This window comes from Dipodomys ordii, unplaced genomic scaffold, assembly GCF_000151885.1.
Source record: "Dipodomys ordii isolate 6190 unplaced genomic scaffold, Dord_2.0 Scaffold2, whole genome shotgun sequence".
Classification (NCBI taxonomy): Eukaryota; Metazoa; Chordata; class Mammalia; order Rodentia; family Heteromyidae; genus Dipodomys; species Dipodomys ordii.
Genome location: NW_012267218.1, coordinates 4,584,693 through 4,605,583, shown reverse-complemented (window position 1 = coordinate 4,605,583; position 20,891 = coordinate 4,584,693). Strand labels below are relative to the sequence as shown.

The window sequence follows — 20,891 nt, the reverse complement described above, 5'->3', positions numbered from 1 at the left end:
TTCAGCTCAAGGCGAGCGCTCTACCACTTGAGCTACAGCGCCACTTCCAGTTTTCTGGTGGTTTATTGGAGATAGGAGTCTTACAGTCTCTCCTGCCCGGTCTGGCTTTGAACCGCGATCCTCAGATCTCAGCCTACTGAGTAGCTAGGATTCCAGGCGTGAGCCACCAGCGCCTGGCCAGAAAGCAATTTTAAAATAGGAATAAGACTGGAGCTCTCTCAAATCCCTTTGTGATGCAGGAATAGAAAAGTAAATCCATGAACAGAAAAAAATTTTATGTATGTCCAAATGCATGCATGCACACATAATTTAGGATACAGTTTAGGTAGCATTTTAAGTAGAATTTTTTCTAAAAATGATAGTGTGTACAGTAAATGGTGATGTGATATGGCTTATTTTAGATAAATGAATGATTTAAACATAGAAATAATACATTCCGAGTTCAGACTTACACCATGTGCCTATATATATACATATACATGTGTGCATGCACCCGTACATCTTAGTTATTGTGAAGCTGCTTGTCACCTCTTCCCACTTGAAGTTGCCAGTGAATACTTCCCACCCCACCCCACCCCCATTTGTGGGGCTTGAATTCTGGGCCTAGGCGCTGTCCCTCAGCTCTTTAGTTCAAGGCTGGTGCTCTACCACTTGAGCCACAATGTCACTTCTGGTTTTCTGAGTGGTTTATTGGAGATAAGAGTCTCACAGACTTTCCTGCCCAGGCTGGCTTTGAACCATGATCCTCGGATCTCAGCTTCCTGAGTAACTAGGATTACAGGCCTGAGCCACCAGCACCCAGCTACATTTTTTTTTTTTAATAGAAATCTTGAAATCAAAATGCAGTTAAATGGCTGGGAAAGTGGCTCAGTGGTAGAGTGCTTGCCTTGCATGCATGAGGCCCTGGGTTTGATTTCTCAGCACCACATAAGCAAAAAAAGCCAGAAGTGGTGCGGTGGCTCAAGTAGTAGAGTGCTAGCCTTGAGCTGAAGAGCTGAGGGACAGCGCCCAGGCACAGAGTTCAGGCCCCATAACCAACCCCCCCCCAAAAAATAATAATGTGGTTTAATTTTCCATAAAGGAGAGGTTTGTTTTGTTAAGGGTGACGCCCATGATATAAGAGTCTCACAGACTTTCCTGCCCAGGCTGTCTTCAAACCAAAATCCTCAGATCTCAGCCTCCCCAGCAGCTAGGAATACAGGCGTGAGCCACCAGCATAGCATCCAACATAATAACGTTTCTACAAGTATTCTGTTTCCATCATTTTTCCAGTTAAACCTGTTACTGGTTTATCTTGCTATTCTTGAGTTATTTTCAGAACTGAACACTCTCTCTAACCATACTAAAACCGTGAGTGAAGAGGAAAAAAGGAACAAAGAACGAAGATTCCAAAAATATTACTTGAAGGGAAAAACAGATGGGAAATCTTCACTGTGGGAGACCTGTGATTATAATTACTACCCCAATGTGTGTTACTTGCAGGAAGAAGTAATGGTTCTGGAAAGAATCCTACTGCAGACCATTAAGTTTGATTTACAGGTAGAGCATCCATACCAGTTCCTCCTCAAATATGCAAAACAACTCAAAGGTAAGAATAGGAAAGGGTTTTGGTTTGATTGGTCCTGTTTGTTGTTCGTTGGATTTTTTTGCAGCACTGGAGACATGGAACCCAGAACTTCGGCAGTTGCCAGACCAGGGCTTCTCCACTGAGCTGCATCCCCACTGAGCTGCATCCCCAGCTCTCAAGACTAAGATGGTTTTTAAAAGACCTTTCTGAAACCAAGTCTTTGTAATTTAATAATATTCAGATTATGTTTGTCAAAGAGGAAAACAAAGTTTCATGCATGAAATACCCAGGCCAGGCAGTAGAGGAGCTTTTAGTGCTGTTAACTTTCATGTATAAACAAGTTCTGCCATGCAGTTGCAGGTGATAGGAGGCAGGAAAATGAGTCAGAATTTTTTAAATAGACTAATAAAATTAGCCTTAGAGCCATGTTTCCCATAAATGGTAGTTCCCTTGGGTCATATGGAGAAGACCGAGAGGGAGGACAAGGACCTCCACATCATTTGTTCTCATTTTCCAGATGTGAGCTCTATACTGTACAGGCTCACATTAGATTTTAAGTAAAAAATTCTTGCCTTTTATGAATTCCTTCCTCCCCTACTCCTATTAATTTATTTTTTTTTTGCCTTTCTAGGTGATAAAAACAAAATTCAAAAGCTGGTTCAAATGGCATGGACATTTGTAAATGACAGGTACATGTAGTCAAATGCCGATTATATTATAGTGTTTTTAATTAGGCAGAGATCATGTGGATCATTTAATTCAATCTCCTCATTTTGATGAGGACACTAATTTTCCCTGGATGAAAAGCCAGGTAATGGTTCCTCTTTCATTTATAGTATATAAGCCTGCTTGTAAGTTCAATAAACAGACCTTCATCAGAACAAAAAAAAAAAAGAAAAGCCAGGTAATGGCAGAACTAGGGCTAAAGACCCAGTTGTCTGCTCCCCTCAAAGGGGTATCTTTCTGCCCTGCCCTGTCACAGCATTTGTGAGAGGCTGAAATTCTATCACCAGTTTGAAAGTTAAGGCATAAGACTTTGGACATTTGACTGCTTGGGGGTTGGGAAGGTGGCTCATTGGTACAGCGCTTGCCTTGCATGCATGAGGCCCTGGGTTCGATTCCCTAGCACCACATAAGAGAAAAAGCCGGAAGAGGCGCTATGACTCAAGTGGTAGTGCGCTATCCTTGAGCTGAAGAGCTGAGGGGCAGCGCCCAGGCCCAGAGTTCAGGCCTCATGACCGGACCCAAAAAAAAAACATTTGATTGCTTGGTGTTCATGCAGTATCTTGTAAGGTTTCAGAGTTGTGATGTTCTTCAGAATGTCAGAGACTAGAGTTTCCAACTACCCCACCCCACTGCTGGCCAAGAAGCTTCTCTTGAGTTTGACTTACAGAACATTTGAACAAACCATACAATTGCATTTGAAGACTAGTTCAGTGCCTAAAGTTTCAACAGGAAACATACAAGCCGTTTATTTCCATTTGTGTTTAATAGTGCAGCAGCTCTTAAAGAACAAATTTGTAGCTGCAATCTAAGTAAGTCCTAAAGACTTACTTTCTTGTAATTCTTCAGTGGGGTTTGAACAAGCAAATTGGCATGTAGATAGATACGGCATTAATCTCTATGCTTTGATTTTAATCATTAATGTCAGGTCACATCATTCAAAAAGTCTTTCTCTTTTTCCTTGTTGAGCTAGTCTGTGCACCACCTTGTCGCTGCAGTGGGAACCGGAGATCATAGCAGTAGCAGTGATGTATCTTGCAGGACGATTGTGTAAATTTGAAATACAAGAATGGACCTCCAAACCCATGTACAGGAGATGGTGGGAGCAGTTTGTTCAAGATGTCCCTGTCGATGTTTTGGAAGGTATCATGCAAGAGTGTTCCATGTTGAGATTACTCTTCCCTGCAACTCTTCAGTCATAAGAGTGCATTTTCTCTAGTTATATATCTGTGATTTTTCAGAAACATCTTTAATTAGCTCTTCTAACATAATTTTTAGTATAATTTTTGTTCATCTAAGCATGTAGTTTTAGTGAACTAAAACTAAGTTTTGTGCATGGCAAAGATAGAGTCTGTTGCAAAAGTGATCCCTATCATTAGTCCTGGAGGAGATCAGATCTGACTGGTATTGGTGTTTGTAGGTAAAATTTGGTTTAAGAAGACAATTGATGGTAAATGTAATTGTTGCTGTCATCTAGACATCTGCCACCAGATCCTGGACCTTTACTCGCAAGGGAAACAACAGATGCCTCATCACACTCCCCATCAGCTCCAGCAGCCCCCCTCTCTTCAGCCTACACCGCAAGTGCCACCAGTACAACAGTCACAGCCGTCTCAAGGTTCCGAGCCAGCCCCACCCCCGCAGAAAGACTCCCAGCAGTCAGCACCGCAGCAGCAAGCAGCCCAGCAGCCCAAGAAGCCGTCCCCACAGCCCAGTCCTCCCCGGCAGGCCAAGCGCGCTGTGGTGAGTGGGCCTTCCAGTGGCAGCCCACACTGTGAGCTTGTTCCAGTTTCTGAGGGATCACATGAACACAAAACAGAGTAAACCCACCCACCCCTAACTCAGACTGCAGCTTTTTTTGGGGGGTTCCAGTTGTGGGGCCTGAACTCTGGGCTTGGGCGCTGCCCCTCAGCTCTTCAGCTCAAGGCTAGCGCTCTACCACTTGAGCCACAGTGCCACTTCCGGCTTTTTTCTTTTTGCTTATGTGGTGCTGAGGAATCCAACCCAAGGCCTCAGGCATGCAAGGCAAGCGCTCTACCACTTAGCCACCTTCCCAGCCCCAGACTGCAGCTTTTGAGAGCTGCTTCAAAACCTTTTGGCATGTACTTCCATGGTTCAGTTCTTAGTTATTTGTGAAGTTTCTAGTTATAGAGTACAAATCTTCTTTTCCTGGTTATAGCACCCAGAGTGCTGCAGGAAGCTGTTTACTGTTATGGATCCCCAAAGATAGCTGGCTAGGACAAATACACAGGCATCAAATCCCAGGACCAAATGTGTCAACAGCCTAAAACTGAGTAGTGCAGAAGGGTCATCAATCTACCTGACTTGAAAAAGGGAGGAGAAAGAGAATAGAAGTGACCTGCTGGGCGTATAGTGTGCCTTGCAAGTTCAGCTCACAAATAATTTGAGCCTGAGGCCATAGTCTGCTGCTGATTCTATTCGTGCCTAGGTATTTTTCCTCACCAAAACTCTTTATCTGTTGTATAATTGTATAATTTCTTTTGCGACAGGTTGTTTCTCCCAAAGAAGAGAACAAAGCAGCAGGTAAGTTCTAAATTTTATGTCAGTGCAAAACTTTACTTTCATTTAAGTTCTTAGTCAACACCGTGTGTACCCTTTCAGATAGATGTAGGTTATAACAGAGTTTTTGTCTGCCAGAGACATTATCTTCCCTGCTGAACACAGACCATAATTTAGGTTGTGCTTTGACAAAAGATATCAATACTGCCAGCAACATTGCTGGCAGTAAAAATATGTTCAACAACCTTGGTTTTTTTGTTTGTTTTAAGAGGTGAGTAGAAGTCAGGCACCAGTGGCTTATACCTGTAGTCCTAGCTACTCAGAAGACTGAGATCTGAGGATTGCCAGTTCAGGCAGGAAAGTCCATGAGAGTCTTACTTCAATGAACTTCCAAAATAGTCAGAAGAGGAGCTGTGGCTCAAGAGGTAGAACTGGCCGTGAGCAAAAAAGATCAGGGACAGCTCCCAGGTCCTGATTTCAAGCCCCAGGACCAGTATAAAAAAAGGCAGGGAAGGGAGGGTGTTTGAGTGGAGACCATCACACCAGACGAGCGTAAAGGACCAGGGCAGTCCTGTCCTCAACACAGCGGGCCATCAAAGGGACGGGCTGTGTTTCCAAAGTGCATTCTCAGTGCATCTTACCTCCCACTGCCGTGGAAGCTGGGCCTCTTCAGCCACCAAGGGATTTTTATATTTATAAAGTCTTAAGTTGATTATTTTGCTTCTATGTAAAAAAGAAGCAAAGTCTTCAGGATTCCAGAGCAAAAAAAACTGGCATAAACTCCTGGCCCTGTACTGTCAGTCAACTTTCTTGCTGATGATTGGTAGTCTTTATCACTTGAGCCACGCCTCTGCCCCCAGCTGTATGCTCGCTATTTGAAGATCAGAGACTCATAAATTTGTTTACCTGAGGTTCCAGCTGGCTCTGAACCTCAGTCCTCAAATCTCAGCCTCCTGAGTAGCTAGGATTGTGAGCCCCTGGCGCCCAGCTTGTACAGACCATGTTTACTCACTGTTACTTCTCGACTCTAATGAGTTACTCATAAAACGATTAGGAGATCTTCAAGGTCTAAAGCTGTATGTTTCTTGACATCTTGGGAGAATGGTAAGTTCTAGTTCCGTGCGCTACACACCACCAGCCACTGGGGGGTGTGAGCACTCAAAATGTGGCCAGCTCAGGTTGTCACACCCCATCGGCACAAAATACATACCAGACTTTCAAGGGCTTGTACGGAAATAGACTATATGGGCTGGGAGTGGGGCTTCATGGTATAGTGCTTGCCTAGAATGCACAAGGCTAACACTCTGCCACTTGTGGCTTTTTCTGAGTAGTTTACTGGACATAGAGTCTCATGAACTTTCCTGCTTGGACTGGCTTTGAACTACTGTCCTCAGATCTCAGCCTTCTGAGTAGCTAGGATTACAGGCATGAGGCATGGACACCTAGCTCTGCCTTCTTAAACTGAAGAGTTTGCACTTCTTATAGCCTGTTTTGGAGACCTGGCATTTCTGTAATTGGGGCTGGTGCAGCCACCAGTGATTTAAAGGGTCATACTCTCCCTCCAGCTGAGAGCCTACCTCCAGATCTCCACTGTCCCCACTTCCTAGGCTCCTGCTGGAATTCGGTGTTTCAGAGCTGGAAAGTGAGCTTCAAATAGATAAGTGAGAATTAGAAGGCAGGGTCTTGCCTGGTGAGTGCCCAGGGCCACGCTTGTGTTTTCTGAGAGGGCACTCTGGGGCTGTGGAGCCCTTTGATTTGGGGGGGGGGGGGGGGTATTTGAGTCGTGTTGCTACTTTGAGAAGATGATAACTTCACAGCAGTTTAAGCTGACTCCTTCTAACTCTCTTAAAGCTTTGGTCAGTCCAGCCTTTTTCTCCCAAAGAAACCTTGGGTCACATCTTCTTTCTCTTTATGATTGGTTTCCATGAAGAGGTAAGAGTAGCTTTTTAATCCACTCTTTCTTTGTAGAACCACCGCCACCTAAAATCCCCAAGCTTGAGACCACTCACCCACCATTGCCTCCAGCCCACCCTCCTCCAGGTAAGTATGGTGGGGGGTGGGGGGAGCAGCTTGCGGCCAGGGGGACCTGTAGAAGGGCGGGGTGGGGCTAGACTTGGAAAGGTGGCTACAGACTAGGAGCTTTCACAAACTAGAGCTCTGGTGGATGCTACAAACCAACCTCACGTCCAGAAGTGCTGAACTAGCAGCACCAATAAACCAAATCCTGCCAGCTGAGTGACTGCTCAGAGGCGCACTGGACAGAAGATTTAAGACAGCCAAGCTCTCAGCGGTACAGTTAGCTGGGAGACTTCCCAGGCAGCTGCTTGTGTCCCAGCCCCCTGTGGACCTCCAGGAGCCCACTACACTGACTAGGAGTTAGCTGGCGCTCATAGTTGGCTGTATCTGTGGAGCTGCCTGCTGTAGCCAGTGGGTTGCTAGGTCACTTTCTCTCTGCATCCATTTGTGGTATCATGGGGGGCCACGGACCTCATGTGCTCCGTGGCTAGAATCCCACAGCACCTCAGGGTATACCCCAAAGTTCCCAGAGACCACTGGGAGTTGTCTGTGCAGAGGGAATAGAGGTGGACGAGGAACAGGTGGCGCTGTGAGAGGTGCACGTGGTTCCTATAAGGACAGGATGACAAGAAGAAATGGGGGCCGTGTGTGGCAGGCAGGTGTCAGGACAGGAGTGCCGCGTGACCTGCGGTGCAGGCAAAGGACAAGGGCAGGCGCTCTGCGGCACCAGCGCTGCGGGAACTGGTTTCTCAAAGGAGATGAGAACGCTTGTGACTAGGGTGGCCATGGAGTGACACTGGAGTAATTAAGAGGCTGCTACTTTATGTAATTTCCTCAGCCAGCTTCTAGAATCAAAGGGCACGGCTTTCTCTGTACCTTAAGTAGATTCATTACTGGGGTTTCTGACCTCCTGCCTTAGGAGAGGAGGGACCAACATGTCTGCCAACAGCAGATTCATGTGTCACTCTTGCCACACTGCCTGGCGGGTTCCTCCACCACACAGAGTATGCTTCTGCAGTTGGACACTGCAGAGCTAGGAACTCTGTGGCCTTGGCTTTCCATTTGGCGTCTGCCCCTGTGATCCTCCCCTCCAGCTGACATCCATGGATAGGGGTCCTGATGTCATTTTCCAAGGATCTCTGACTAAGGATCATGAGCTAAAACCTGTTATGCCACCTCTCCACTTGACCAGTGCTCAAGCTTCCAGCTGGTGCTGCAGACAGGACTGTGATACGCCCTGGGCTCTGGGGACAGAGACAGGCCTGCCACCGTGCTATGCTAAGAGGAGGGGACTAAACCAAGGTTGTCTGAGCCTGGTGTCCCCAGGTGTGGGGGCACAGAGCTGGGGTATTGGATACAGGTGGAGGGCCAGGGTGACAGATGAGGTGACACTGGGACACACGCCTGCGGGTGGGGCCGGTGCTGACAGAGCTTCCTCCGCTGTGCAGAGCCGCGCGGGGCCCTCAGGCCGGGCACCAACTGGTCTCTCTCTTGCAGACCGGAAGCCTCCCCTTGCCGCTGCCTTAGGCGAGGCCGAGCCACCAGGCCCAGTGGATGCCAGTGACCTTCCCAAAGTGCAGATCCCTCCTCCGGCCCACCCAGCCCCCGTGCACCAGCCACCACCGCTGCCACACCGGCCCCCGCCCCCACCTCCCTCCAGCTACATGACCGGCATGTCCACCACCAGCTCCTACATGTCTGGCGAGGGCTACCAGAGCCTGCAGTCGATGATGAAAACGGAGGGCCCCTCCTACGGTGCCCTGCCCCCAGCCTACGGCCCACCCGCGCACCTCCCCTACCATCCCCATGTCTACCCTCCTAACCCTCCCCCACCACCTGTGCCCCCCCCTCCTGCTTCCTTCCCCCCACCCACCATTCCCCCTCCTACTCCAGGCTACCCGCCTCCACCCACCTACAACCCCAACTTCCCACCTCCACCCCCACGCCTGCCCCCTACCCATGCGGTCCCACCCCACCCTCCTCCAGGCTTGGGTCTACCACCGGCTAGCTACCCACCTCCTGCTGTCCCCCCTGGAGGACAGCCGCCAGTGCCCCCGCCCATCCCCCCTCCGGGCATGCCACCCGTGGCGGGGCTGGGGCGCGCAGCCTGGATGAGATAACCTGATGCCTCTTTTCCCTTGGTTGGTTTTTGTTTTTTTTTTACCAATTTTTTTCTAATCAACTTGGTAGTTTAAGTGGGTAAGCAGCAGGGTACCTTGGATAATCTAGACAACTGCAGTGTGGCAGGAAGGGGTGAAATCGGGGAGGTCCTTCCTCACACCAGGAGGGAGGGGACAGCCGGCTCCAGGGTGGCCCCCGCAGCACCTCGTGGCCTCACGCACGTGGTTTAAGCTGATGTGGCCTAAGAGTCCTGCGCTGGGTTCCTTTATACTAGTGAAATGTTGGCCGGCCACATTGGCTCAATAAATAGCTTCCCTAGGGAGTGAATTTCCTTCTAGAAATCAGTGCCTATTTTTCCTGGAAACCATTTTCAGTAGTCCACCTCCATTCAAAGTCAAGCTGTTGTCCTCTCGTTCAGTGACGTCTGCCCATGACGGCTTTGCAGGTATCCGCGTCCTCCTCTGTCCTGAGATTCTCTTGAAGGGGTGGCCTTGTGGGGTGGCTGGTCTCTTTTTCCTCCAGGGAGATGGGGAAAGGTGTACTTGGAAAGTAATGTATGTTTACATCTATTTGCAAATTCCTGTACATAAAGATATATTTTTTAAGTGTGAACATTATCAGCATACTGTGAATTCCATCTTGGTTAAAAATGAGACTCCTTCAGTCCGTTATCCAAATAAAATCAGTTCTGAATCGAGCCCTTGTTTGTTCCAGCCGAGAAGCTGGGCTTCAGCCTCCATGGTCGAGCCTGATGGGGAGGCTGGATGGAAGGACCGAGCCAAGCGCAAAGCCTGGTCTGACGCCTGCGCGGCTCTGGGAAAGCAGGTTGCCACCTTCTGGCTCAGCTTGCCCTTGTCTGACTTTAGTTTCCTTAGAGAGACCAGCTGCCTTCCCACCCAGACCTTCCCAGCAGCTGTGCATACAGCATGGGCACTGAGGTCAGACCAAGCTCAGACTGGACTTTTTTCCCATCCCTGGCCCACACAAGACAGGAGCGAGGAAGGAACAACCGCCGGCCTTCACCATCCACTGGGAGAAGCCAGCTGTCTTAAGTGGCAGACAGAACGCTAGGTGATTGGCCGGGCCCCTCTGCCGGCCACCCCTGAGCCTCCCTCCATAGAGACAAACAGTGAGCACCCAGCCCGGAGGCTTGCAAAGAGGCCTTTATTTATCTAGCGCAAAGTATACACTGTCACAATCTTATCTGTTTGTTACTCCTTTTACTAAAATAGTTCAAATCAATGTTTTTACCACACTATCAAAAAGTTCTATTTTTTTTTAACTCTCCACAAATCAAAAGTGTTTCAAGAGAAGGTAGAAACGGGCCAGAAGTCCACAGGCTCCAGCTCTGCATAGCCGGGACAGGAGGGGGCTGTGTGTAGTCACCTACAGAAAATCGCATAGGTGCCAGCTGCCGGGGCCAGCAGCCGGGCGCTCCGTCCCGTCCCCGAAAGCAGCACAAATACTTTCCCCACAGTATGAAAAATAGACACCTCTACCACCGCACCCATGCATCTCAGCTCTTAAAAAAAAAAAAAAATCAGTAGTATGGATTGTTTCCTCTCAAGTTTCAAGGAAAAAAAAAATCAAAGGTCACTTTTTCTCGTTAAACACTGGTGTGTAGCTAGTAACTTTTGGATAAAAATGTGCCACTCTAGAAAAATGTGCTCAGCAGATTCTGACCAGGCGAAGCAAGCCGCCTTGGGGGGCTGGGGGGCGGCCCCCGTCACAGTGGGTCCGGAGCCAGTGCAGGCGGGGGCTTCAGGGTCTAGAATGGGCACTAGGAATGGAGGGGTGAAAGGCCACTCTCACCACCCCTCAGGGTCTCAGAGCTGAGGCTCCAGGAAGGTCACCCAGTGTCACCCTGAGCTGTGGCCCTCAAGCTCCCTGCATGGGAGCCCCCCCCCCCGCCCTCCTGCCTGTGCTGCAGCCCCCTCTGCCTTGGCTCCCGCGGGGCTGCTGGCTTAGGGCAGGAGGAACGTCCTGGAAAGCTCCCATCCATACCTCCGCCACTCCGGATGGGGGAAGGAAGCCGCTTCCAGGTGTTCTTGCCCTGCAGGTCTGCAGACGCCAGGAGCCACGACTTATTGCTTATTTCAGTGGTAGCCAAGCCATCCTTGTCCAAACATGGCCTACCAGGGCTCCCAGAACAGCCTCCTGCCCTGTGAACCCACACCCAGCAAGGCCACAGCTCCCTGGCCTCCAGGAAGGGGCCTAACAGCTGCACAAGACCCAGGTGGCCCCGTGCCATGACCTGTGACCTGCGGGGAGGGGGTTGGGCAGCTCACCACTAGGAACAGCAGGAGCAGCACGTTTGTCCCTCCCCCACCCCACCTCACCCTAGGCCACCAAGGCTGTGGGCCTCTCCTGATTGAAGGGTTCTGGCTGGAGTGAGGAAGAGCATCTGCCCTCCCCTGGCCCTGGCCCCACCCTCCCCTCTGGCTTTCCCGGTGCTCGCTGTGTGGAGCTCTCCGTCCCCCTGGAGGAGTGAAGCTGGTGTGGGAACTGGAGAAGTGCGCCAGGGTCTGGTGGCAGTGGCATGGTGGCACGGCAGCCTGGCCCCTCGGGGCTGGATGTCATCTGCAGTGTGCCACCTCACCACCCATGGAGCCTCGGTTTCCTCACAGCAAATTGAACCACTTGCCTAGCACACTTTCCGGTGCCTGCGTGACCATTACATGGAACATCTCATTCCCCTCCCCCCCCCCCCCCCCCCGGGCCCTGCCAGGACCTGTTTCACAGCTGAGGACCTTGAGCTGGGCTCGGGGAGGAAGTGGCCTGGACACAACCAAGGCAGCAAAAGAGAGCTTGGCCCAGCTCCCCCCTAGCCGCTCCCAGCGGTCCTCCCCGCTGCCTCTCGGTGGCAAGGCCATCGAGAGCCGGGTGGTGTCAAACAGTGAGCTTGTTAAATGGAGTCTCAGGAGACCCCATTTCCCCAACGGGAACCCAAAGAAGCATTCATTCACGAAAGCCAGACCATGTCAGGTTCCTTCCTTCCCTGGGAGCATGTGACTGGCCAGTCCCTGACACTGCCCACTGGGGGGGGGGGGGGCGTGCACCGTGGACAGACACCCAGCCACGGCCTCATTTGCCTACCCGGCCTGAGATGTGCAGCTCAGCTCCGACACTCCAGACCTTCCCGTGTAAACACAGAAGGGCTCCCAGCGCAGGCCGAGGCAGCTCAGCCTGCCAAGGTTGGGGAGACCTTACAGAGAGGAGGGGTCTGAGGGGGGTCGCGATGGGTGAATGCTACAAACAAGCTGGACGCCACAACCCCTAGAGAGAGACGACCCTGAGCTTCCAGGGCTGGGGGTCAGGCAGGGCCTGGGACCCCCAGAGCCACCTCCTGCCAGCCGTGGAGTTGGTGAGTTCCTCGGCGGTGAGTCCAGGTCCCGGCCTCCGCTGGGGGCAAGGGCGGCCCTGCATCAGGATTCTGACTCCCAAGGCCTCTGGCCAGGGCTTGGGGCATCAAGGCATGGGAGGCCTGATGGATGGAACGCTCTTGATTGAAGGCGAGACTCCACTGGGCCTGGGCCTGGCCAGAAGCAGCCGTAAAGCAGCGTCAGCCTCTTGCTAATGGAGCCAGGGCCCTGAGGGAACGAGGCTGTCTGTCCAGGCCGCTCTGCACAGGGACCGCGCCGTGGCCTCTCATCTCCCCCATTTGTTGGCGTGGGACGCGGGCGATGGAGGCCTGGCCACGTCGCACCATGGCAGCCGAGGAAGCTGTGTCCTATGTACAATTCACCACAGAGAAGGACAGGAGGGGCTAGGCCTGGGACCGCGGGAGGGCAGTCCACATCCAGGAAAGAATGGCCCTACAAAGGTCCCTTGAACTGGTTCCCGGACAGGTGCTGCCGAATGGAAGGCTTGGAGCTGGCGGCGTCACCCAGTTTCCTCCAGACCACCTGCGGGGGGAAGGGGTGCAGGAGGTGAGCGCAGGCTCAGCACAGCCAACCACCAGCCAACCACCAGCCCGGTGCCGCCACTGCCTTACCGCTCACTCTGCCAAACAACGCGGGTACCAGGCACCCGGGTACCAAGGAGGGAAATGGGCCCCGGAAGGCAGGAAGTAATGAGGCCTAGGCTTTGCCCACCCTCGCCACCACACTGCCCCAAGTAAGCACAGTTACGGGCAGACTCCGCTCACAGCTCCACCATGGAGCCTGTACAGGGGTACAGTTCAGCACGCCCCCACCAACCTAAATCCCGGGCTCAGGCCCAGTGAAATCTCCCCCTGGCGCTGGCAAGGGGGAGATTTGTTCTCTAGAGAACAAATGGCGGTGCGGTGATGGAGGGCGAGGCTCTGGGGTCCCCCAGCCCTGCAGGCCTGCGGGGCTGCCAGGGGTCCCACCTGCATCTCCAGCTCCATACTCCACCGACATTTCCCGGGCACCCGCGCAGCTAGTCCCTGTCTGCCCAGTCCTCTCGCCTGCCTGGCCAGCAGCCACTGAGGGGCACCAGCAAGCTGGGAGGCCCAACACCAGGCACCCAGGGCACCAACGGCCGAAGGGTAGAACCCTAGGATGAAGACCGGTGCTGGGGGGGTGCGGAGGGAGGCCCACAAGCTCAGGCTCTATGCAGAGCCCCAGGCTGGGACTCTGGGGAAGGACAGACCTGGGGAGCAAGATGACAGACCAGTGCTCCCACAGACTCCACGCCACCCCCGCCATGCAGGCCACCCAGCTGCAGCATGCAGGGAAGGGGGCGCGCCAGGCCCCGCCCCGCCCCGCCTCGCCCCAGGAAGTGCCTCACGTTGCACATCTCTCGGACGATGGCCTTCTCCTTCTCGCTCAGATCCTCCTCGCAGCTGTCCTGGAGCTGTCGGTCCAGGTTCTCGTGCACTTCCAAGACCTGAAAGGAACAAGGCCCGGGAGGAGGCAGTGGGGCAGGGTGACCACAGGCAGGTGGCCCTTGCGGTGTGTGGCAGTTGCCGCTGGCAGCGATGCCAGGGAATGCCAAGTCCCCCATCTGGTGTGCAAAGAAAGGGAGGGGGCTGGGAACAGACCTGCGCTCGACTGCAAACTCTCAGCAAGCACGGCAGCCCCGTGACACCTGTGCCTGGGGGCCGAGGCTAGCCTGACAGGCTTCAGCCCCGCCCCACTCGTGACTTTAGTGAGTGCCTGTCCCCACTACCACCACCGCACACCTGCCTCCCCAGCTGCTGTCACTCAGGGTAGACAGGTGACCACACGCCGCTCTGGGGCTCCTCACCACACCCTCACTCCCACCTGCAGACGCGCCCCTCCTCCCGCTGCAGGACCTCAGACCACAGCTGCACAGCTGTGGCCCTTACCTTCATGGCGTGCACCACAGCCTCAGGCTTCTGTCCTGCGGTGCTGTAGCCCGTGGACGGGGGCGAGGGCAGCTCCGGGACAGGGCAGGTGGGGCCCTGTGGAGGAATCACACAGCCAGCTTAGCTCTGCCTGGCGGCACAGATTGTGTGGGGCTGAGGGAGGCGAGGCGGCTCTTCCCTGATGGCCACACCAGCAAGTCTGAAGATGACCTGGTCCCGTGTGGAACGGAGGCAAGGGGGCTGCGTGTGCAGGACCCACAGTCTGCTTGGCAGGGAAAGTGGGGACAGCAGGCTGAGGAAGACCAGGGCAAAGCCGTTACCTGAGACCAAAGGCCACCCAGCCTCCTGGGCCCTGCTTCCCCATCCAGCCCTGACCTGCGCATGGGCAGGGAGTGACTAAGCCACCAGGTCCCCAGCACCCTGGTGGGACAGCAGGGAGGAAGGGACCTGGTTTCTGTCAGAAGCTATCTCCACCCCGCACTCCTCTCCAGGCGGCTCTGGCACAGCTCAGTCCTGCCCTGGGCTGCGGTGTGGCCTCCAGGCCAAATGGAGAGCAGCAAGAGGCACTTCTGAGGTGACCCTGAAGCCAGGGTCAGAGGATCTCTGTGCAGCTCCCATGTACATGAGACGACCCCTACATACAATAAACCAGTAAAAAGCCAGGAATGGAGGCATGGCTCAAGTGGTAGAGTACCAGCCATGAATGAAAAAGCTGAGAGAGGCTGTGCGCTCCAGCCCCAGTACACAACTTAAAAAGGAAACACTGTTTCCTTCTTAGGACACAGGCTGGAAAGTCCTTCCAGCCACACAGCCGCGAACAGAGCAGCCCCTTCCAATGCCACCAGTGAAGACCACCCCACAGGGCCATTACCCCAGCCCAGAGCCTCCCACTGCGCTGGCAGTCAAGCCCTCGGCCCTCCCAGGGTGCTTCACCCACTCTGCAGGCCACACAGCCTTGGGGTCCTTGAAAGCCAGGGATGAGCAAGGTTCCTTTGGCCCCTTTTAAACCTATTACCTCATCTGGATAAGAAAGGGTCTCAAGTCCCAGGAGGCATGCAGACCCCCAGGAGATGCTTGAGGGCTTTCCTAAGCCCCAGCCCAGGCTACCTGACCTCTGTTGCCCAGGCCTGTCACGTGGGAAAACTAAAACAGGTCATAGGTGAGGAGTATCCTCTCTTGAGGCCACCCTGACTTGAGAAGGTGGTATAACCACCATTGACCAGCAGGGGGTGTCGGACACATACAGAGACCCTGGGCGCCCAGCGTTGGCACTGCACCCTGGACAGCTCACATCCCTCTCTGGGGGCACTGCCAGGTTCCCAGGGAAAGCCTTGTACCAGATGGCCCTGGCACCTCTGGCCTATGTCCTTAAGTACCTACACCATGGGACGATGCAGCCCCAGGACTGATTCCCAGAGGAATAGCATGAGGGACGAAGGGACCAGTACAACCCCACCCTCCTGGCCCACTCGCCACAGCAGCCGGGCCTGGCATTTCCAGAGGACGCTGGCCGCCGCACAAGAATATTTAATGACTGATTACAGCATGGTGCTAGCGTCAGGACTCCTGTCCCCTTGGGCCATGCCACCTCCCACTGCCAAACACCTGACACTGGAGTTAGACCACTGAGTGCCTAAGGCCACCCATCAGGCAGATGCTTTTTCCACCAGCTCATTTCGCAGGAGGCCCAATAGGCTGAGACATGGATTGCTCAAGTCCAACTTGCATAAACAAGCAGCTGGGCCTGGAATCTGGGACTGTACAGGAACACCAGAGCTGATGCCAGAAGTGGGGACCACCGTGCCCGTCAGCGGCACCCAAAAGCAAATACACATGCATGCACGAAAGCCCCCAAAACTGAAACATCCCAAAACCTACAGAGGACTATGTGACCAGCTACTGAACACAAAGCAATGAAGGCTGATGCACGTCTGAACCGTAGGCCCCACCTACATGAAACATCAGGACCGGTAAATCTAGAGCCAGCGAGCCAATCACAAGCTGCTTGAGGGAGGGGCTAGGAGGTGCTCCTGAGACCTACGATGTTGTAATCATTCATTACACAATGCTAAATTTTACTAAAAACCAGAGTTGATTCAAAAACCTAGTCAAGCCAGGCAGGAGTGGCTCACACCTATAATCCTAGCTACTCAGGAAGCTGAGATCTGAGGATCACAGTTCAAAGTCAGCCTAGGCAGGAGAGTTCGTGATACTCTTATTTCCAATGAACTAGCAAAAAGCCAGAAGGGAAGCTGTGACTCAAGTGGTAGAGCACCAGCCTTAAGTGAAAAAGCTAAAGGAAAGCACCCGGGCCCTGAATTCAAGCCCCAATATCAGCATTTAAAAAAAAAAAAAAAAAGCATGAAGACCAATTTCCCCAAGGGACCAGTCAGAAAGCTTGACTATAATAAACCACCTCTGCCCTGGGTCCAACAACCAGGGGACACGGGAAGGTCACATACCCAGGCACCTGTGTTAGCCAGGACACTTTCATGCTTGGCCTGCTGCCATCCCTGAGCCCCTGACCCACAGGAGGCCCAGGTGTGGAAGAGCAGGTGCAGTCCCAGCGCCTGAAGAACCCTCTCTCAGGGTCAGTGCCAGGCATGGGATCTCCAAGGCCCAGCTAGGCCCAGAGCCCTGAGCATGGACACACTCCACAAAGCCCAGCCTCTGCCCCCGTGGGCGGGCTTCAGTGGCTGGTCTATGGGACATGTGACCCCAGTACTTGCCTGCCACCGCCCTGCTCCCATGCTCCTGCCCCTCAGATTACTGCCCTAGTCTATCTCGGTGAGCAGAAGACCCCACATACACGGCCCCCACAGACCCTTGACCTCCAGTCCCTAGCCATTGAGGCCTGAAGTTCAGCTCACTCTCCTCTCCAAAATGGGGTGACAGCCCCTCATGTGAGGTGAAGTCCTGCACAAGGCCTCCTCCAGGAGGCCTCCCCCCTGCCTGTTCTGCTAGCCTGGGGTATGCCCTTCACAGGCTGCATGGAGCAAGCCCCTGGCTGTCTGGCCCATCACCAGAGCCAGCACCTAGGAAGGGGGCTCGTATTAGTCCCCTGCGCAGCGAGAATGGAGGGAAACAGGGAGAGATGGGGCGGGGGGGGGGAGGCCTGGGAACCGGGCAGCAGGCCGAGCCTGCCTCTGCCAGTGCTGCAGCCCTGCGTGGCCACCGAGGGCCCACAGTCTGCGAGCAGGGGGCGCACGCACCGCCTGGGAGACCCTCCGTGCAGGATGCCGTGGCTGACCAAACTTCAAATGGCCCACACAAGACAATGCAGTGGGTGTCCCCTCGGGGCTGATCATGTGCACACCCAGCGCAGCGGGGGACCTCACTGTCCCGTGGACATGAGCTGCCTGAGGTCACCGCCAGGACGCAGGTGAGCCGGACCCCATGACAGCGCAGGGCTGGCTGGCTGCTGTCAGGCAGGGTAATGGGCATACCACCCACAGGTGAGCACATTTCAGCCCACCAGCTCGGGACAGAACCACCAACCCGAGCTCCCCCGCCCCTCGCTGCAGAGTCTGGGCAGCGACCGCCGCCTCCAAGCTCCAGGACCACAGTGTCCAGGCCCCGCTGAACTGCGCGGAAGACTTGGGTTCCAGAGGTCCAGCAGCACCTGGAGGCTTCACCTCTGACCGCCACGCTGGGCCATCACAGGACTCCGAGGTCCAAAGGGTCCGGGCGCTTCCCCAGAGGGCGGAGGTGAGGAAGGCACTGAGGGCCCAAGCCCTGCCACTGCCAGGAGCTGCCCTGGACGCAGCGGCTGCTAGATGAGCCTGGTCTTGGCCACAGGCCAGCCATGGCGGGCTGGAGATGGGAGCAAAGCCTCTGAAGACGTCTGGGGCGTGGGGCGGGAGGGGGAGGGGGCACTTACATTCTGGGGGACATCCTGGTAGGAGGGCGGCAGCGATGCAAGCTGGGACTCGGAGTGGTATGGGGAGAAGCCCTTCCGCAGAGTACGGAACTCTCCAGAACCCACCTGCTAGAGAGAAAAGAGAGAGGGGGTCAGACCATTAGTCCAGTGGCAGGGGGGGGAGGGGGTGCCCTGGCCCAGACCCTGGCATGCTAGGCACAGCCCTCCCCTCCCGCCCTCCTCACGGCACAGCAGCTGCCCAGCTGCAGCGTCCGCACACACACCAGACACCGCCGCTCACTGCCCATGGGGGGTGGGGGGGACCTCTGCTCCAGCACCCACCCTCACCAGTCCCTGGGGAGACAGCCTCTCCCGCCCTTGAGCCCTGTCCACCAGCCAGGCCTGCACCTCCCTCGGCTCTGCTGTCCTCCGTGGAGGAACCTGGCACAGTGCTCCAGCCACCACCACCACCGGCCAGGGAGCGCCCCACGCCACCACCACCAGCCAGGGAGCGCCCCACGCCACCACCACCGGCCAGGGAGCGCCCCACGCCAGCTCCTGGTTTTGTCAGGAACCAGTGTTAGTGGGAGAGAGGAAAAAAGGTAGGGAGGGAACAAGGGGGGAAGGGGCGGGGGAGGGAGGCCAAGCCAATGCTGGCCTTAGGAGGCGCCCAAGGACAAAGCAAAGCCCTCGGGAGGGAGGCTGGGAGCAGGGACCAGAGTTGGAACGAGTTCCGGATTCCAGGATTCCCCGAGCCCCAGGTGCTGGGGGGCGGGAGAGGCTGGCACAGGCTGGCAGCCTCGCCTCCACACTGAGACTTTCCTGGTCCAACACTTGTCTACTTCAAAGGAGCAGAGAGGGAGCCAGCCCTGGGGCAGGTAACACGCAGCGGAATGGAACGGCCGCGCATCAGCAAGCTGTGCAGTTCCCCCACAAACCCAGCCAGGAGAGGCCGGCTGGGCAGCAGCCCTGTGAGGGCGATCCTCCCCCAACTCAGCAGCCCCCCCCTCACCCAGCCTGGGAGAGATCCACACAGACCCGGCCGGCCCCCCACCATGCCCAGCCCCCCATTCCTCCCCAAGCCCTCCTCCCCTCTCCCCCCACACACAGGCTGGACCTTGGCCTTGTGCAGGTGCAGTTCAGGAGTTCAAGCTGAGACAAGTCGCCCCAGGAACCCACCAAAGGCTAGGTGCAGGGGGACAGGCTGAGCAGTCTCTCATCACCCCCCAACCAGACACCTGTCACAGCCAGCCCCCCAGGAAGCCTCCAGGGGCGATATGAGCTCGGTGGGCTCTGCTGGCTCACAGGTGCTGGGGGTAGGGAGCTGTTTCCTGAGCCCCAGGAAGCCCTGGGTGGGACAAAAGGGGGAGGCAGCGGAAGCTGCCCCCTGCTCTCAGTGAGGTCCGGGGGCTTTGGGCATCAGGCAGGACCTTGTGTCCTACCTGCATCGCACAGAAGGGTTAAAGGCCACAGAATGTCGAGCCTTTCTAGCCACTGAGCGTCCCCAGGGCTGAGAAAGGAAAGAGGTACCCTCCATCTGGGCAAAGCACTCTTCCCTGGCACAGGGGACCCTGTCCCCCACTTCTTGCCCAGCACTCTCTGGTTCTGTTCCTGGTAGCAACCAGATCTGTGAAACACACCCCCAGGCCCCACTCAAAGGCAAAACTCCCACTCATCTCCTGGCTACAAGTCTCCTACAGAGAGCTGGTCCCAAATCCAGTAGGACACGCCTGCGTCCTGAGGGAGCTGCCCCACCCCCTCGCCGAGGCTGCCAGAGGAGGCGCCGGGCACAGCCACAACCATCCATGGCAGCCACGGCTCGCTCCCGCCACCCTCGGGACCCAGGCCGGGTTGCCCCGTCCACACCCGCATGCACTCCTGAGGAGCCCCTTGGCCGCTGTGGGGAACAACAGCCCTTGCCAGATAACATTCAGGGAGGCGGGGAGGGGGAGGCGTGCGTCCTGGGGACGGGGCTGTTTTCATTAGTGGCATGCCAACTCCCATCCTGCCTCTGGTGAGCATCTATAAATATGTGCGTGTTCACAGAACTTTATTAGCAAGCCACAGGGCCAGGCAGGAAAAATGCACAGATCCCATTAAGGGGCGACGTGACTAATGACACATCAAATGAGTAACCATTATTGCACTTAAGTCCCAATTAAAAATCCTGCTACTCGCCATGTTGTGCCCTGGGCAGAGTGAGATCCCTAGGTAACCATCATAGAGGGGAAGCGGGAGCTGAAATCACCTTTGAGGCTGTGCCTGACGCCGTATGAAGGGTACTCTTCCACATTATAGCTTGCCCCCTTCCCAGAAGCCCTTCCCACCCCCCTCCCCCTTCCCAGGACCCCTTCCTACCCCACCCCCTGGCTCTTCCTCAGACAGCTCCCTCTCAGACAGGGCAGCTGTGAGCACGCTCAGGGCTGGCCTAGGACTTCCGCAGCCCTTCCAGCTGTAGCCCCCGTAACGCTCATTAGGAGCCTTCTGCCCAGGCATGTGGGGCTGTCCAGTGTCCGCCTGAGAGAGTTCGGGACAAGGAGCAAGGAGATTCGACCGGCTTCAGGGCCCCTATTCCACCAAAGCCCCGTGGTGGAGGTCAGCGCAGGCCTCTGCCCAGGGCCTGCATCAGGGCTGCCAGCTGGGCGCCTGCGTTGGCTGCGGGACCTCCAGCTGCTGGGTGCTGGCCAGGCTCCTCAGTAGCAGGAGCGGCCAGTCCATCCCCTCCCTGCAGAGCCTCGAGGGCTCACTGGAAGCAGCCCTGGGATAAACTGGCCAGCGCTGGCACAGGGGGG

At 55.1% G+C, this 20,891-nt stretch overlaps 2 protein-coding genes across 2 annotated transcripts in view; one reads left to right on the top strand and one right to left on the bottom strand.

Annotated features, from left to right (window-relative positions):
- Positions 1-9,644, top strand: part of Ccnk (cyclin K) — a 23,729-nt gene extending 14,085 nt beyond the window's left edge. Inside the window, exons 5-11 of the mRNA XM_013017726.1 lie at positions 1,483-1,588; positions 2,199-2,256; positions 3,264-3,433; positions 3,768-4,033; positions 4,801-4,834; positions 6,779-6,850; positions 8,324-9,644. Of these exons, the coding sequence (XP_012873180.1) occupies positions 1,483-1,588; positions 2,199-2,256; positions 3,264-3,433; positions 3,768-4,033; positions 4,801-4,834; positions 6,779-6,850; positions 8,324-8,946 (1,329 nt within the window). The 3' untranslated portion in view covers positions 8,947-9,644. The remainder of the gene's footprint in view (positions 1-1,482; positions 1,589-2,198; positions 2,257-3,263; positions 3,434-3,767; positions 4,034-4,800; positions 4,835-6,778; positions 6,851-8,323) is intronic.
- Positions 9,645-12,008: 2,364 nt separating this feature from the next.
- On the bottom strand, positions 12,009-20,595 carry LOC105983287 (coiled-coil domain-containing protein 85C-like). Its single transcript, XM_013013128.1, has 6 exons — positions 20,458-20,595; positions 19,331-19,447; positions 18,121-18,228; positions 14,241-14,336; positions 13,700-13,798; positions 12,009-12,852 (listed from the first exon to the last, which is right to left on the bottom strand). The coding sequence occupies exons 1-6, from the start codon at positions 20,593-20,595 to the stop codon at positions 12,763-12,765; spliced, it is 648 nt and encodes a 215-aa protein (XP_012868582.1). The 3' UTR covers positions 12,009-12,762.
- Between the last annotated feature and the right edge of the window lie 296 nt (positions 20,596-20,891).